The sequence below is a fragment of the Malaclemys terrapin genome, chromosome 1 (assembly GCF_027887155.1).
Source record: "Malaclemys terrapin pileata isolate rMalTer1 chromosome 1, rMalTer1.hap1, whole genome shotgun sequence".
NCBI classification, from domain to species: domain Eukaryota; kingdom Metazoa; phylum Chordata; order Testudines; family Emydidae; genus Malaclemys; species Malaclemys terrapin.
The window spans coordinates 191,981,413-191,997,872 of NC_071505.1; the positions used below are offsets into that span (position 1 = coordinate 191,981,413).

At 40.6% G+C, this 16,460-nt stretch overlaps 1 protein-coding gene across 1 annotated transcript in view; it reads right to left on the bottom strand.

Annotated features, from left to right (window-relative positions):
- HLCS (holocarboxylase synthetase) overlaps positions 1-16,460 on the bottom strand; it is a 206,696-nt gene that overhangs the window by 10,596 nt on the left and 179,640 nt on the right. Inside the window, exons 7-9 of the mRNA XM_054048908.1 lie at positions 10,765-10,832; positions 5,165-5,325; positions 328-442 (exon numbers count right to left, since the gene is read on the bottom strand). Of these exons, the coding sequence (XP_053904883.1) occupies positions 328-442; positions 5,165-5,325; positions 10,765-10,832 (344 nt within the window). The remainder of the gene's footprint in view (positions 1-327; positions 443-5,164; positions 5,326-10,764; positions 10,833-16,460) is intronic.

Genomic DNA, 16,460 nt, shown 5'->3' on the forward strand with positions numbered 1-16,460 from the left:
AAATATAGTAAACTTTTCTCCATGGTACCCTACCTTTGTGACTCAATGTGAAAGAAAACTTTCATCCTGTTATTTTTAATTCTTCAAAATCTACTATATCAGTCCTGATGCTTGTGTTTAGCTTCTCCCGGCCAGCCATATGGAATGTTATAGATCACAGAAGACATCTATTTTTTGTGTTTTGTGAATATCATGGTTTGCATACTAGCATACCCACTTCTCATTTGCTCTTGTTCTCGTAGTTTGAACTCGTATAGGACATTAAGAATAATTAAATAGCTTTAGAAAAAATGGCCTGACAAGCCTGAAAATAATTTAGACACTTACCAATAAGTATGTGAAATGTGTCTCCCATAAGTGTAGAATTTACCAGAACCCCACCAAGCTTCATGAGGTCACTGTAGTAAATATCATTTGGCCACTTCACTCGCAGGTCAATATCCTAAAGAAATAAATGTATATGTATATAACCATATAATGCTGTTCTTTTATAAAGACTCTGCCATCACTCAGTAGTTCTGCAAATGCCATCCCTCTCTGCTACCTTGGAACATGATAATTTAGTTCTTTCTTAATTAAAGTAGATCAAAATCATTTACAGAACAATGAGTCAGACACAGAACTATATTTTGAATTTGAGTTTTTATAACTAAGCACACATTTGAGGAACTCTAGTAAGTATAACAACATTAAGATGGAAACTCATGACTGCCAAAAATCCAAATATCAATGAGAAAGTTGGTATTTTCACCTTGAAAAACTCTTTCCCATTCTTGAGGCTTACTCCTCAACCCCAAAGAAAGTAAATATCTGTAGGGGAATCTGCAAGTTTCATGGTGGTTTATTATGAAGGTTGGCAGCAATCACAGACAATTGAGAGTAGTTATTTAGTAATAAGCTATACAGTAGATACTAATGGCTTACAGGAACTATACATAATCAAAAATAGGGACTTCAAAGTGACTTGGCAGAGGTCTTCCCTAAAAATCTCAAAATCACAGACAATAGGTAATTAACAATTGGAACAATTTACCAAGAGTTACAGGGATTGTCTATAACTGGCAATTTTGAAATCTAGATTGGATTTTTTAAGCAAAGAAACTAAAGTTCAAAAGGAATTATTCTGGAGAAATTCCTTGGCTTGTGTTATATAGGTCAGACTACATGATCACAATAGTCCTTTCTAGCCCTTCGATCTATTAGTCTACGAATAACTTGGTTGAATTTCTTTATTCGCCATAAAAATCTGTTTCAGGATAGAAATGATCTATTAAAGAAAGACAATCAACTTTGCTAAACACGCCTAGAACTGCCCACAATGAACAGAACAAATATATCCCAAGGTTCTTGCAGAAGTCAGACAGGGAGGCAATGACATCTTGAAGATCAGGAATGAAATTTAGCAGTCAGGAGAAAATTCCAGTTCACAATTAACTATGTAAATAGTCCTAAAAATATTCACATTTTATGCAGCTATGTTCAATCTATACCATGGTATTGGAAACACAAACTGCATCATATGACACCATTCCATTGCAATAAAGAAGTTTTTGTTAAAGCCCCAGAACTGAATTAAACTTTGCACCAGCTACTTAAATGTAAAAAGAAAGCAAATGTGCTTCCTGGAGCTTAAAAAACTGCATATGACTGGATCCCAAGAGGCAAATCATGGGAGGTGCTCCATGACTACAAGAATCTGGTTACACCCTCTCCTTTTGTAGATTATGAAATCCTTTTACAGGATGTGTGAAAACTGCACCTGGGTCTATGTCTACTTTCCTGACAGATTTAAAGGCCAGTGAGGATTCCATTACACAGATGTCTCTGCATATCTGTACAGGAAATGCTAACTTATTCTGGTATCATAAGGAATTGTAAGAAAACATAGTTCATATTCATTACCACAAGCACTTGACTATTCACATTTCAGTGCAGATTTACAGAAGATTCTTGGGACATACAGTTTTCAAAGCATGCCACAGCTAAGCCATTCAGTATGTCAGGATTAACAGATCTTCTCAAGGCATCCTGTGCAGGTCATTACTCTCTGAACTGTAACAGACTCAGGAGTTCGAAAAATACACATCGCTAGCTTGTCTACACGGGGAAGTTAGTGTGGAATAAGTTAGGGTGTGAATTTAAAGCGCAATAGCTATTTCACACTAACTCCACTTTAAAGTACATTAAATTTAACCACACAAAGGCACTCTTAGTCCAGAATAAGAGTGCCATGTGGTGAGCTAGGGCAACATAGCAATTATGCTTTAAATTCACACCCCAGCCTGTTCTGCACTAACTTCCCATGTAGACAAGCCAATAGACCACAGACATTTGTACTGCTAAGGAACTAACTGCTGGATATGGAGAACAGCAGATATTTCTACAATAGTACTAGTTTTCAAGATGAACTATAGTGGTGACATGAGTTTTTTGTTGGAATATAATGAGGCAAGATGAGCTGCTGCATAACTACCATTGTTTCCAAAGGATTTACTGTCAAAATATAAAATACAATGCATTATTTTGCACTGATTTAGCAGGTTACATGTAGTGGTGACACATGTTATTTTTATTTGAAAGTTATGTACTGGCTCCTAAATACTGTTCTGAGTCAGGGACAGTAGAAAATATCTAGTACATAAGGTTTGTTTGTATTCAGAGCACTGTCATCTGCAAATGAAACTGAATTGAATTGTCAGATTTTCCCACTGAGAATCCAGAACTGTGGAGAGTAGCTTGAACTGCTGGCCATTTAGAACTGTGAACACTAAAGACACAGCCCTAAAAATGACTGACTGATCAACTGAGACACGTACATTTGATACTTTTGTACAAAAATTCTGGAATGGAATTTGAGCATAATAAAACAACATAAAAAGTATGTTAAAGTAATAATAAAGGTCTGACTTATGCAAAAAGGTATGGAAATGTAGAACTAAGACTGAAACCTCATCCATAACTTAACCCATTGTTCCTAGCTACTGAAGCTTATATGGCATATATGTTCATCCACCATGTGGAGAGCCTTGCATTACCCTACGTCCAATGGGGCAATTTAAGAATAGAGTTTCAGATTTAACTTTGAATTTCCTTGCTTTCATGGATTTGAGTCAGACTCTTAACATTGTTTTAATCTCTTGTCTGTGTTTAATTTCCTTTCTTTAAAAAAATCTCAAACGGAGTACAGAAATCCTTTCTTCCACTGAGTTCAGGATGATGACGAACTGTCAAAGTATATTTAGTGATTCCTCTTAATTTAGTGATCACTGACATGATGGAATTTAATAGCTCCAATTATGTAGTTAATTCATTCTTAGGGGGTGGAGTGTGTTTCTTTCAAGATAAACTCAACTTCTTTATGGTCAGAACAAGCTATTCTAAAAATATAAATGTATAACCGGTAGACTCAACTGTGTGTGTTATTGACACAATTATTCCTTCTGTGTTAATATCATCATCTATTATGTCAATCAAGTTGCTACTCCTGAATGGACTAATTTTTTAAAAAAAATAATTCATTGAAAAGTAGCCGCTATATATGCCACAGTATGAAGAGAGGTGCAGAAGTAAGAAGATTCTTAAACTATGTCTATTTTTGCTTTTCAACTCACACTTTAAAAAAGTAACCCTTCTCCCCCTTTTATTTTCAATAGTTAAAAATATTGACCTCCCCAGCCAAAGGTTTTGTATTGCAAATTTCAGTCTGGAGCAATTTTTACAGTCAAGTTATGAAGTGCTGAAGTTAGGAGGTTTTAATAGAAGGGCTGACAGACCCTAAACTACAGCAAAGCTACTGGGTGCCACTATAATAAAGTTCGTGTGTAAATGTGTATAAGACATTCATTTTGAGTAATATAGGAAACATGTGCTTCAGTTAACTACTTCTGTAAAATACCAAAGTTTTATAGTTAGCAAATATTAGAATATGGTAACATTAAAAAAAGAGATATATGAGGTGATGAAGAAGATTGGTTCTTCATTTGAACACTGATGACAGGACATTTGATTCCCTCCTGAGAGCAATACTCTTAACTTTTTCTTTAAAAATCAGTTTTCAACCTTCAAAAAGAGTTGGAAAAAATCCTTTAAAAGGGGACAAGTTGCCTCTGAAATGCACCAACAAAAAAAAGCATTTATCAGTTTTATTCTGTTTTTCTTCTCACTTTTCCTCAACACTTTCATAACCAAAACAAATGAATCCAACATTTAGACAAAGTAAAGGGTAAATCCATCTTCACTGTTGGAATCTGAAGCTCAAATGCTCATTAGATTATAAGTGAAATGAGTTTGCTAGACTCAATCTAATCAATAGCAGGCAGGGCCGGCTCCAGGCACCAGACTTCCAAGCAGGTGCTTGGGGCGGCAATCTGCAAGGGGCGGCAGTCCATGTGTTTTTGCTCCCAAGCAACACGCCAAATTGCCGTCCGAGAAGCTGCCGCCAAATTGCTGCCGCTGCGGAAGTGCGCATGCCGCCCTAACGACGCACGGACTGCCCCCGCTGTCCGCGACGGCAATTCAGCGCACTGCTTGGGGAGGCAAGAACAGTAGAGCCGGCCCTAATAGCAGGCACTCACTTTGCAAGCACCACATCTATTAAAAACATATACAAATAAATCGGAAGGCTAAATCCATCCATTCTTTTAATCACACAGCAATTATACAATCCAGTATTACTGAAGAGCTAAACTCATTGGCAGTGATACTCATACCGCAGCAGTTCAGGAGACAACTTAGGGATCAACATTACCCAAAAGAGGCACAGTAGTGTGAACTTATTGTTTCATTTACTATGGTACTATGTATTCATATTTAAATGGTATGACAGGAAATATTTAGTTTTTAACATTTTTATTTTTATATATATATATATATATATATTTATATTCTCACAGAAAAAGGACTGACCAAGTATTATTTTTGGTTAATAACATAGCAAAAGCATCCCGATTGGTTAATAATTAAATCACGCAGTGTTTTAATATAATGTGCTGCAAAGAGCCATAGTAGACACATTAAAGAGTCACTTGCAGCTTGTGAGCCTCAGTCCGAGTATCACTGATCTATGGCTTCAATGACACAACCTAGTTATGAAGGTCAGGTTAAAGACTGAACTCAATGAAATGTGAAAATAATAGGAATATTAAAATGAATTAAAATTAGATACCTGATATCCAGGTACTGATCTCACGGACTCCACCACAGCCAGGGACACCAGGTGCTGAATAAAAGGAATTCTCTGTCCCAGCTGGGAACACAAAGGAATGGAAACATGTAATGTTGATAGAGCACATCCCACAGGACTGAGCCAGACATTTCCACCACGACCTGAAAAAAATCCACAACACTGAATAAACAAACATGTAAGACAGAGAAATTGTGAGGGTTATTTGTTTTGTTTTTACAAAGTTCATACTAGTTAATGTAGAAAGCAGCAGCATAAGAATTAGTTTATTCAAAAATAGCATTCTCTTGAAAAAAAAATCTACAAGGAGGGCTCTAAAACTGTTCCAGCTTATTTCAAAGAAAAACTATATTCAATTTTATAGCTATTTTTAAAGTATTGGTTTTGTGAATGTGTGTTCAGGTAATCATGTTTATAGAAACTTTATAGAGAAATCAAAAGCGTTGCACACAATATGTTGCCCACAATTCCTTGGTATCTTGTAGATCATATGTTTTTATGAACTACTTATGTTTGTTTTTAAATAAAAAAGTACTTGTGAAACGTTCCTGGAGATTGAAGCCTTCTATCTATCCACAGAACAGACTCCATGCTCGTAGTTCTCAAACTATTTACCATTGAGGGCCGCATTTGTAGCATTCTGTGTGTTATATGGGTCGCATGCACACAATATACATGCTCCCTGTATGACCCTGAGGATGTCACATGAGCCACAGCTGTGTGCTGATTGGTCTGCAAGTGACCTGTGGGCTGCAGGTTGAGAACCACTGCTCCATGCCAATTCAAGGCCCAGTCCTGCTGCAATGAAGTCAATGGGAGTTTTGGTTCTGGTTTGGTTCAGTGCCAACTGTGGTGATGGCAGTTTGTGTGATATGGAAGACTTTTCAGTAGGAATTAAAACAATGCCACCAATTCATTCTATGTAAGCCACTAAACATCCATGAGATAACTACTTTTGGTCATTTCTAAGTTGGGTTGGATTCAGATTAATAAGAGTAAAAGGGGAAAAAATAGGGTTACCATACGTCCGGATTTCCCCAGACATGTCCGGCTTTTTGGGACTCAAATCCCCGTCCGGGGGGAAATGCCAAAAGCTGAACATGTCCGGGAAAATCCGGCGCCGCTGGGCCAGGGGCTGGCCTGGGGCCGGCGGTGCCGGGCAGCCGGGGGGTGCGCCGGGCCGCCGGGGGCCGGCGGTGCCAGGCGGCCAGGGGGTGCGCCGGGCCGCCGGGGACCGGCAATGCCGGGCGGCTGGGAGGTGCGCCGGGCCGCCGGGGGCCGGCAGTGCTGGGCGGCCGGGGCGTGCGCCGGGCCGCCGGGGGCCAGCGGCGCCGGGCGGCCGGGGGGTGCACCGGGCCGCCGGGGGGTGCGCCGGGCGGCTGGGGACAGGCAATGCCGGGCGGCCAGCGGGTGCGCCGGGCCGCCGGCGCTGCCGGGCGGCCGGGGGGTGCGCCGGGCCGCCAGGGGCCGGTGGTGCCGGGCGGCTGGGGGTTGTGCCGGGCTGCCGGGGACCCCAGGGCCCGAGCCGACCCAGGCTGGAGCCGCCGGGGGGGCCAGCCTGGGCCGCGCCTCCTCCCCCCACACCCCCCTTACCTGCTTCAGGCTTCCCACGAATCAAATGTTCGCGGGAAGCAGGGGAGGGGGCAGAGACTTTGGGGAGGGGGTGGAGTTGGGGCGTGGGCGTGGGTGGGGCCGGGGCCCCGTGGAGTGTCCTCCATTTGGAGGCACAAAATATGGTAACCCTAGGAAAAAACTGCTGTCTGATTATCAACCCCCTGAGCTCTCCAAAAATATTTTTACTGTGTCTATAAATTAGAGCTGTCGATTAATTGCAGTTAACTCACACGATTAACTCAAAAAAATTAACCATGATTTAAAAAATGTATTGTGATTAATTGTAGTTTTAATCGCACTGTTAAACAATAGAATACCAATTGAAATTTATTAAATATTTTTGGATGTTTTTCTACATTTTCAAATATATTGATTTCAATTACAACACAATACGAAGTGCACACTGCTCACTTTATATTATTTTTGATTACAAATATTTTCACTGTAAAAATGATAAACAATAGAAATAGTATTTTTCAGTTCACCTCAAAGTACTGTAGGGCAATCTCTTTATCGTAAAAGTGCAACTTACAAATGTAGATTTTTTGTTGTTACATAACTGCAAAAAAAAAAAAAAAAAAGACAGTTACCTGTTCCGTAACTGGTGTTTTTCGAGATGTGTTGCTCATGTCCATTCCATATTAGGTGTGTGTGCTCACCACATGCACCGGTGTCGGAAGTTTTTCCCTCAGCAGTATCCATGGGGGACTGGCTCTGGTGCCCTCTGGAGTGGCGCCTGCATGGCACAGTATAAGGGGTGGCGCCAGTTCCCCCCACCTTCAGTTCCTTCTTGCTGTAAACTACAACAGTGGGGAAAGAGGGCAGGTCGTGGAATAACATGAGCAACACATCTCGAAGAACATTAGTTACAGAACAGGTAACTGTCTTCTTTTTCGAGTGCTTGCTCATGTCCATTCCAAACTAAGTGACTCCCAAGCAGCACCATCGGAGGTGGGTAGGAGTTCACGGACATGTAGATTGCAACACAGTGCTGCTGAACCCAGCATCATCTCTGGTCTGCTGAGTGATGGCATAATGCACCGTGAACATGTGAATAGAGGACCACATCGCGGCTCTACAGATGTCCTGGATAGGGACTTGCGCTAGAAAGACCGCTGAGGACACCTGGGCTCTAGTCGAGTGGGCTCTGACAATCGGTGGCGGTAGAACCCCCACCAGGTTGTAACAGTGATCCAATTGGAAATTCTCTGCAAGGACGCCGAAAGGCCCTTCATCCAATCCGCTGTAGTGATGAAGAGCTGAGTTGATTTACGGAAAGGCTTGGTACATTCCAGGTAAAAAGCCAAGGCTCTCCGGACGTCCAGTGCATGAAGACTGGGGGGGGGGAGGGGGATAGCTCAGTGGTTTGAGCATTGGCCTGCTAAACCCAGGGTTGTGAGTTCAATTCTTGAGGGAGCCACCTAGGGATCTGGGGCAAAATCAGTACTTGGTCCTGCTAGTGAAGGCAGGGGGCTGGACTCGATGACCTTTCAAGGTCCCTTCCAGTTCTAGGAAATAGGATATCTCCATTAATTTAAGAGAAAAAAAAAAAGACGCCTCTCCTCATTGATTTTGTGTGGTTTGGGACAGAACACCAGAAGAAAGATGTCCTGGTTCAGATGGAAGGTGGAGGAGGCCTGGTGGGGCCGCAGCTGAACCTTGTCTTTGTAGAAGACCATGTACTGTGGTTCTGAAGTCACGGCTTTAATCTCAGAGACTCGTCTCGCTGATGTCACCGCCACCGGGAAAGCAACCTTCCATGACAGGTGGGAAGGGGGCAGCAGTCCAGCAGGTCAAAGGACCGTGAGCCTAGAAAGGACCAAGTTAAGATCCCACTGCGGGACAGGGGCCCGTACCTGCAGGAAGAGTCTATTGAGACCTCTCAAGAATCTGACATTCATGTCATGAGAAAACACTGTCTGGCCTTGGATCGGCGGATGAAAAGCAGAGATGGCCACGAGATGCACTCTAATAGAAGAGTGTGCCAGGCCTTGGTTCCGCAAATGAAGCAGGTAGTCTAAGACAGATTGTATGGAAGAATGTGAGGGAGAGATGCCATGCTCGGACACCCAGTGGGAAATTGTCCACTTGGCCAGGTAAATCTGTCTGGTTGAGGGCTTCCTACTTCCCAGGAGGACCTGCTGGACCCCCTCCGAACAGATCCGCTCGTCCGGGTTCAGCCACGCAGCATCCACCCCGAGAGGTGGAGGGACGTGAGGTTGGGGTATAAGAGCCGACCGTGGTCCTGTGACAGCAGGTCTGGTCAGTTGGGCAGGGATCAGGGAGGGGCCGCTGTCAGGTTCATGAGCATGCCAAACCAGTGCTAGCGAGGCCACGCAGGGATGATCATGATAACTTGCGCCCTGTCTCTCTTGATGTTTGCCAGGATCTTGCTGATGAGTGGAATCAGAGGGAATGTGTACATCAGGCTCCCTGACCACGACAGGAGGAAGGCATCGGAAAGGGAGTCCTTGCCCAGACCAAAATCGATGACATTTTCTGTTTTGCCTGGTGGCGAAGAGGTCCATCTGGGGAGTTCCCCACCTCTGGAAAATCACATAGGCTACCTCCTGGTGGAGTGACCACTCATGGGGAGAGGAGACGGCCCTGCTGAGGTGATCCACTAGTGTATTCTTGATGCCAGGGAGATGACAAGCCTCCAGGTGGATCTCGTGGTTGATGCAGAAGTTCCAGAGACGGAGCGCCTCCTGACAGAAAGCCGACGAGCGCGCTCCTCCTTGTCTGTTGATGTAGAACATTGAGACTGTGTTGTCTGTCAGAACTCTCACTACCTTGCCCAACAGGTGAGGTAGGAAGACCCCACATGCCCAGAGGACTGTTCTGAGTTCTTTGACATTTATAGCGTCATCTTCTCCGGGGACCACATACTCTGGGTCTGGAGATCTCTGAGGCGTGCACCGCAGCCAAGGTCCGAGGCGTCCAACACCAACTCGATGGAGTGAGGGGGGTTGTCGAACGGAACTCTCTCTAGGACCTTCACATGATCGGTCCATCAACGCAGCTAGGTGAGTATTACCGGGGAGGGTGGTAACAATCTTTTCCAGGTGATCCCTGGACTGGGAAAAGACCATAGTCAGCCATTGCTACAGGGGCCGCATCCGGAGCCTGGCATGGCGGACAACGTATGTGCAAGCTGCCATGTGGCCCAGCAGACACAGGCAAACCCTGGCCGCAGTCAGGGGGAATGCAGAGACTCCGCGATGAGGTCCGCCAATGTCTGGAACCTTTGAAATGGCAGGAACGCTCTGGCACAGGTCGAGTCGAGCTCCGCTCTGATGAACTCTATCCTTTGCACTGGAACTATCGTCGACTTTTTGTCGTTTACCAGTAGGTCCAGGGAGCATAGTGGCTTGCAGCACCACGACATCCTTTTGGACCGGAGACCTGGAGCTGCCTTTGACCAGCCATTTGTCGAGGTACGGGTAGATCTGGATATCCCGGCACCTGAGATAAGCTGCCACCACCGACATGCACTTGGTGAACACCCTCGGTGCTGTTGCTAGGCCAGACGGGAGGACAGTAAATTGGTAGTGGCCAGGTCCCCCCATAAATTGGAGGAAGCATCTGTATCCTTGAAAGATCGCTGTGTGGAAGTATGCGCCCTTCAAGTCAAGGGCAGCATCCAGTCTCCCAGATCCAGGAATGGGAGAATAGAGGCCAGGGAGACCATTCAGAACTTCAGCTTCTTTAGGTACTTGTTGAGGTCTCGCATGTCCAGAACGGGCTGTAGACAGCCCTTGGCCTTTGGGATTAAAAAGTACCAGGAATAGAACCCCTTGTTCCTGTATTTGAGAGGTATTCTATTATTATTTAACAGTGTGATTAATTACAATAAATTTTTTAAAGCACTTGACAGCCCTACTATAAATGATCTATATTAACTACATTACTGAATAAATGCAATAAACTATCTTCTTTCTGTTAGTGTTGCAAGAAAACCTACTTACCTTTCCCTTGTGTTTGTCGAACTGCAATCGCTATTAAATCCATTTCCTGAGGCAAATTGAACATCAACCTGCCAATTAAGGAAAAAGACTGTCAGCTAAAACAGTCAGCTTTTTTCATGAAAATCTACCATCAACATTTAAATAGAGGCTAATATTTTACATCAAATTAAAAGCATCATTTATTCATTTTCAGTTATAATTTATGATTAGGTGAAAAGGGCAATGGAAAATCCAGAAAGAGAAGCTAACTGAAAAATGACCACGTGAAATAATACTGCATCTGTAATTCTGGAAAAAAGATATGACCATAGTTCATTTAAGGTGCTTTTTAAAACACAGATGGCTGTATTTCTTTAGTATTTCTCAGAGAAGTACTTATTTCTTCTAACTTGTGTCACTATCTCCCATAAGTGACAAGTAGCGATTCCAGACATTTGTTTCTACTTACAGCAAATTTTTGTTCATACTCTACAATATAACAGCAGCAGTTTCTGATTATTTAGAAAACCAATATGGTGGCAATAAAGCAGTTTAAAAGATACACTATCCCCTGAGAACTAATTATGATTTAACTACAGTAAATAAATCTACACCTTCTGAGAACTCTAGAGAACACTAGTTTGGTTTAGGCTTGCGCTCTTCTGTTAAAATAGTTTCACTTAAAAGAATACTAACTTTCCTCTGGGAATCCATAGAAAGTATACTTGAATGCCACCAAATGAGTCAACATTAACTTTAAAAAAATCTTACTATGAGAACTGTTTTAAACATATTTCAACTGTATTATGATCCTTCTTCATTTCATTTTAAGTTTTGTGGAAAAGATAAATTATTTAACAGACAAAAAAGATCCACATGACGTTACCACTGTTTGGCTGTACAAGATAAATCTAGTAAATAATTTATAGTCTGAAAAAGCTAACTTTTAATGCAAATAAAGAGTAGTTCATTTAAATTAAAGGTGGTTTTGCCTTACACAGTATGTGCCACACTAATCAGAAAAGAGTAAGTGGCATTCAGAATTATTTCTTCTGAATTTAGGAAGAAGATTCAAGGACTTCCAAGTCCTCCTGTAACCAAGATAGTGACGCTGTATAGTAGGAACTAATAAGTACAAGTGCACCCTCTGCTGCCTACTGGGAATAAATGTTATGGCAGACAGCTACTGAAGGAGCTATTCGTCTGCTTCCCCTCCTCCCCCGCTTTTTAATTTGTAATGTGGAATTTTATTAATGGCTGTGGCTAGATAAGGGAGAGGAAGTAGAGCAAAAATACAGAAAAGTAACCACTTCCTGAAATCTCAGAACATCTCTGCATAATGATTCAATTGCTCACATGACTATGAAAGGAGTAGGTTATTCTAAGGGCCAAAGAGAGGTTTGGACTATAAAACACCTTTACTAATTAGAAATACTTGAACCACAGCTGACTGGAGATTTAACAGGTCCAACAGATGTTTTTTCCACATTATTGCAGAAATCAATGTGAAACATTTTCAAAGAACACTAGCCAGAAGATCTCTTTGCCAGTCCCACTTCCATTTCACATGAAATACAGCTTGAGAATTGTTTCTCTTGGACACTACGAATTGCTTATTGAGACTATGATTGCCTATCTACAGTCAATCTTTAATATTGAAATACACCTTTCCTTGTGTTGGGAGCCAGTAGCAAAATCCAGAGAGGTTCTTTGTACTCATTAACATCACTTCAGCTACAATACTGAATTCATGGTACTCCAACAAGGACATTAATTTAAATTTGGAAATGGGGTTAAGGACAGATTACAAATTTGCTGAAACAAACTTGTTTGTCACCTCTCTGTTCATATGATCTAGGTTCTTTAAATATCAGGCAAACAATAGATAGTCATATTACAGCTATGGGGGGAAAAAAATCAGGGCAGGAAAAAAGTTAGTTCTGAAACCAAACACAGACCTCTAAAACAAAGAGATATGATTAAGGGAACATATGAATGGAACTGTTAGAGGTTTGGCAACAGTTAACAAGACTGAGTTTGAGAACAGTGAGATTGTACTGTTTAGGCCAAGAGGAAATTCTGTAAGGAGGTACACAACATGGGGAAGTTGCTAATACCTAGGCTGAGACAACTGGAGGCAGACGGATTTATTTCTGCTATCTGAGATAGCCCTGGAGGCATTGCCACACAGCTCCAAGACAATAATAAAGTGCTTCTGAACTTAATAAATTGTGTTGGTTTTTTTGGGATGGGCGGGGTTGTTTCATTTCTGGAAAAGAAAAGTTGTTTGAATTTTCTTTACTAGAAAGAAGCAATTGTAGATGGATTTACATTCTTAGCCATTGACGTTCCCACTGAAGAAATAAATGATTATATTTGTGACCGATTAGATTGAAGGAGGAAAAGGGGGTTCATCAATGGCATAATGTAATATGATGAAGTTATCTCATACTTTCATTTCCTCTTTTATTTCACTTTCCCTTTCATTTCAATGTTTTCATAAAGTCTTGTGTTTCTCATTGTTGCACAATGAATTAAGACAGAAGACCTCACTGATGAATCTAGAAGATTGATCCATTCAAACTAAATTTACTCAACAGGTAGGGATAAAGAAAAGCATTTATATGATTCTGGGAAAAAATGCTTTAATTTCATTTCAAATTTTCTTTACCACCACAAATTTTTTGCGGTACCTGACAAACTAATCTGTGCACTTCTGGTGTTTAAAGCAACTGAAATATTAAATGGTAAAATACTAGCACATTAATAATTTTTCACAACATAATTTACAGTCTATGTTGTCAAGAGTAGTAAACAATACTTAAATGGTTCATAGAAATATCAGGGCCAAAGAACCATCAGTCCCCACAGCTAGCCAATGCAATGGCTTTTGTGTATATAGCAACATAAAATGGGAATTGAAACCACAAAAACTATGTTTGAATAATGTTAACAGCCTGACAACTATACATTTCATTGATGTTATGGGTTTAAAGCTGAAAGTCTCATTAATGCACCCTGCTGTGTTACAGTATTGCAGAGGTATTACAAAAGGCAACATTACATTCCAGATGTTGAAATACCTGGGCATAGGTTAGAGACAGACTTCTACCCTTAACTCTGAATGTCTTTGTTCTGGGTGGGGAGAGGGAGGGATTTTAAAAAAACAAATCACACCCTTCAAGTTGCTTGATTATAGTTACTATGATTTCATTTACAGAGAATGCCATAATATTGGAAACAGTATTAGAACAAAGAGATAATATTTTTTAGTCAAACTGAAAAAAAGGACATGCCACTTGATCCAAGTCTCCTATGATATTTCAGACAAAGAGGTGACCTGCAAACTCTCTGTTCCATTTTTATTACTTAACCGTAGCCATAGTCCATTATATCCTTGCTGGAAATTAGCAGTGTATGTATTGATATATTTACATATTTCATTATAGTGCCTGATACCCGATGTGTAATCCATCTCCTTAATTTAGGTAATGGGAGTTTGAGCTGGATACTTTTCTAAAGAATAAACTGTACTGAAACAAAGCCTTCCCTCTCGATAGAGTTTAAAATATTTTCAATAGCTACAAAGGTCCATAGGACCGTATAAAAGAAGATAAGTCAATCAAGGATCCTAATGCACTGTAACAGAAATGCTCAGACGTTACTACATAGTGCCATTTATGGTTTTATAATTCAGGCTTTCCCCAGGAGCATCTTGGAAGACAAGTTGTCAGATCTTAAAATGCATTACTGAAAAGACTGTTATTCTAAATGACAGTTCTATTGACATTTCCATTCCAATTCCAATTCTTAGTTCTTACAATTGTAAAAATACCCTCCATAGTAGAATTCCGCATAACATCATTTTGTTGCACACTCACAATAAGTCCTATAACAAATTTTAGAGGAGGGATGGTTTTGCCCCTTTCAAACAATAAAATAATAAATTATTCACCAGGTAAGTAAATTGTTTGAGCAACTTAATTAAATTAAGTTAAAAAAAACTTAATCTCTCTTCCCCCAATAAATCCACACTAAAGCTAGCTATGGGTCTAGTTTAAACCTCACAAAAGTCAGGAAATGCAGGCTCAAGGCTAACGTGTGTCAAATCATTCAGTCTCTTTGCTACAAATCCACTCCGTTTTCTCCTATGTACTGTGTGCCATTCACAACATGCTAAAGAATTCTTTATCCCATTCCCAAGTTGTTACATATTGTAGGCTTTCTATTTGTTTTTCTAACTAAATTCAAAATATACTAATAAAATTATGAGTTTATCTATGGGAACACAAAAGCATCTTTGTGAGCAGAACAGTTTTCAAGTTAACAACTCCTTCCACTGGGAAAAAAAAAAAAAGGTCATCTTTAACAATATATTCCACTACATTTTTTAAACGTACCATTACCCTTTATTTTCAGTGTAATTACACAGAAAAGGCCTCTAATCCCAGCTACTTTTCGAGACCCATCTATTTCTACACAGTGCAGACTACCTGAAATTGTTGATTCTTTAGTGCAGTGCTTGCAACACAATCAGAGACATTCTACCCAACCAGTCATTAGTACATGTGTTAGAGCTCATCAATATGCCAGTAAATTTCTCTTTTATAGCAGAAATCCAAGCACAGCTTCCACATAAAACAGCCTTTTCCCATATTAGTACTAGTACACAACGTGATCATTTAAAGCAATAGTCTCTTTTACGTCTCCAGATATTAGTTTCCTGCATCCTCTTAAAAAAAAAAAAAAAGTGATGAAGGTGTTCCAGACTTCTGTAGATTTACAAAAAGCCTTGTAATTTTACAATGCTAGTTTTTCCTACCTTGCTATAAACACTTATTGTACAAAGAAGAATCTACCATATTAAGGTCATCATATTTTTTCTGACCTCTGTCTGCTATGAATGAAATTGGGCTAACAAGGTTGTTTTACAGCAGTAGTTTTCAACCCTTTTTCATTTGTGGACCCCTAAAAAAATCTCAAATGGAGGTGCGGACCCCTTTAGAAATCTTTACACAGTCTGCAGACCCCTGGTGTCCAGGGACCACAGGTTGAAAACCAAATGTCTTACATTTACGCACACTTTGGACAGTTGTCAGAGGAAAAAAAATTGTGCTAGCAACAAGAGTGTCAATCGTAGGACCCAATTCTGTAAACACTTATTACTAGACATAGTGCTATTGTGAGGAGGATGAAGTCAATGTGGCTACACACAGTTGTGACCATTTCATTTGAAGTGTTTTGAGGACTGGGCCCACTGACTGGACAGGGATAACATTGCTACTTTTGGTACCTCGGCAATAAAAATGGTACTTATTTTTTGTGCTTTCTGAATTTTCAATTGGTAATTTTCTTGTGTCTTTATTCTACTTTTATACTAGATATTTTTAAATTAATTCTTTTTATAGATTTATTCTACTTTTATACCAGATATTTTATAATTAATTCTCTGTAAATGTTTATATACTATTTTTTTTTTAAAAAGAGACAGAATGTAAAAACACAGTAACACACAGCCAAAGGTGTCAGGAAACATACTCAAATAAGAAGGGACTCCAAAAACTGGTTTGCCAACAAAATGCCAGTAAAATTTGAAACCTGGGTTCAGACACACTGGTAATGTTCCAAAACTCAAAACTTAAAGAAGTTCTTTATTCAGTAAATCAGCTTCTCTGTGAATATCATCAAGACCACAAGGTTATAGTAAAGGAGGGAGT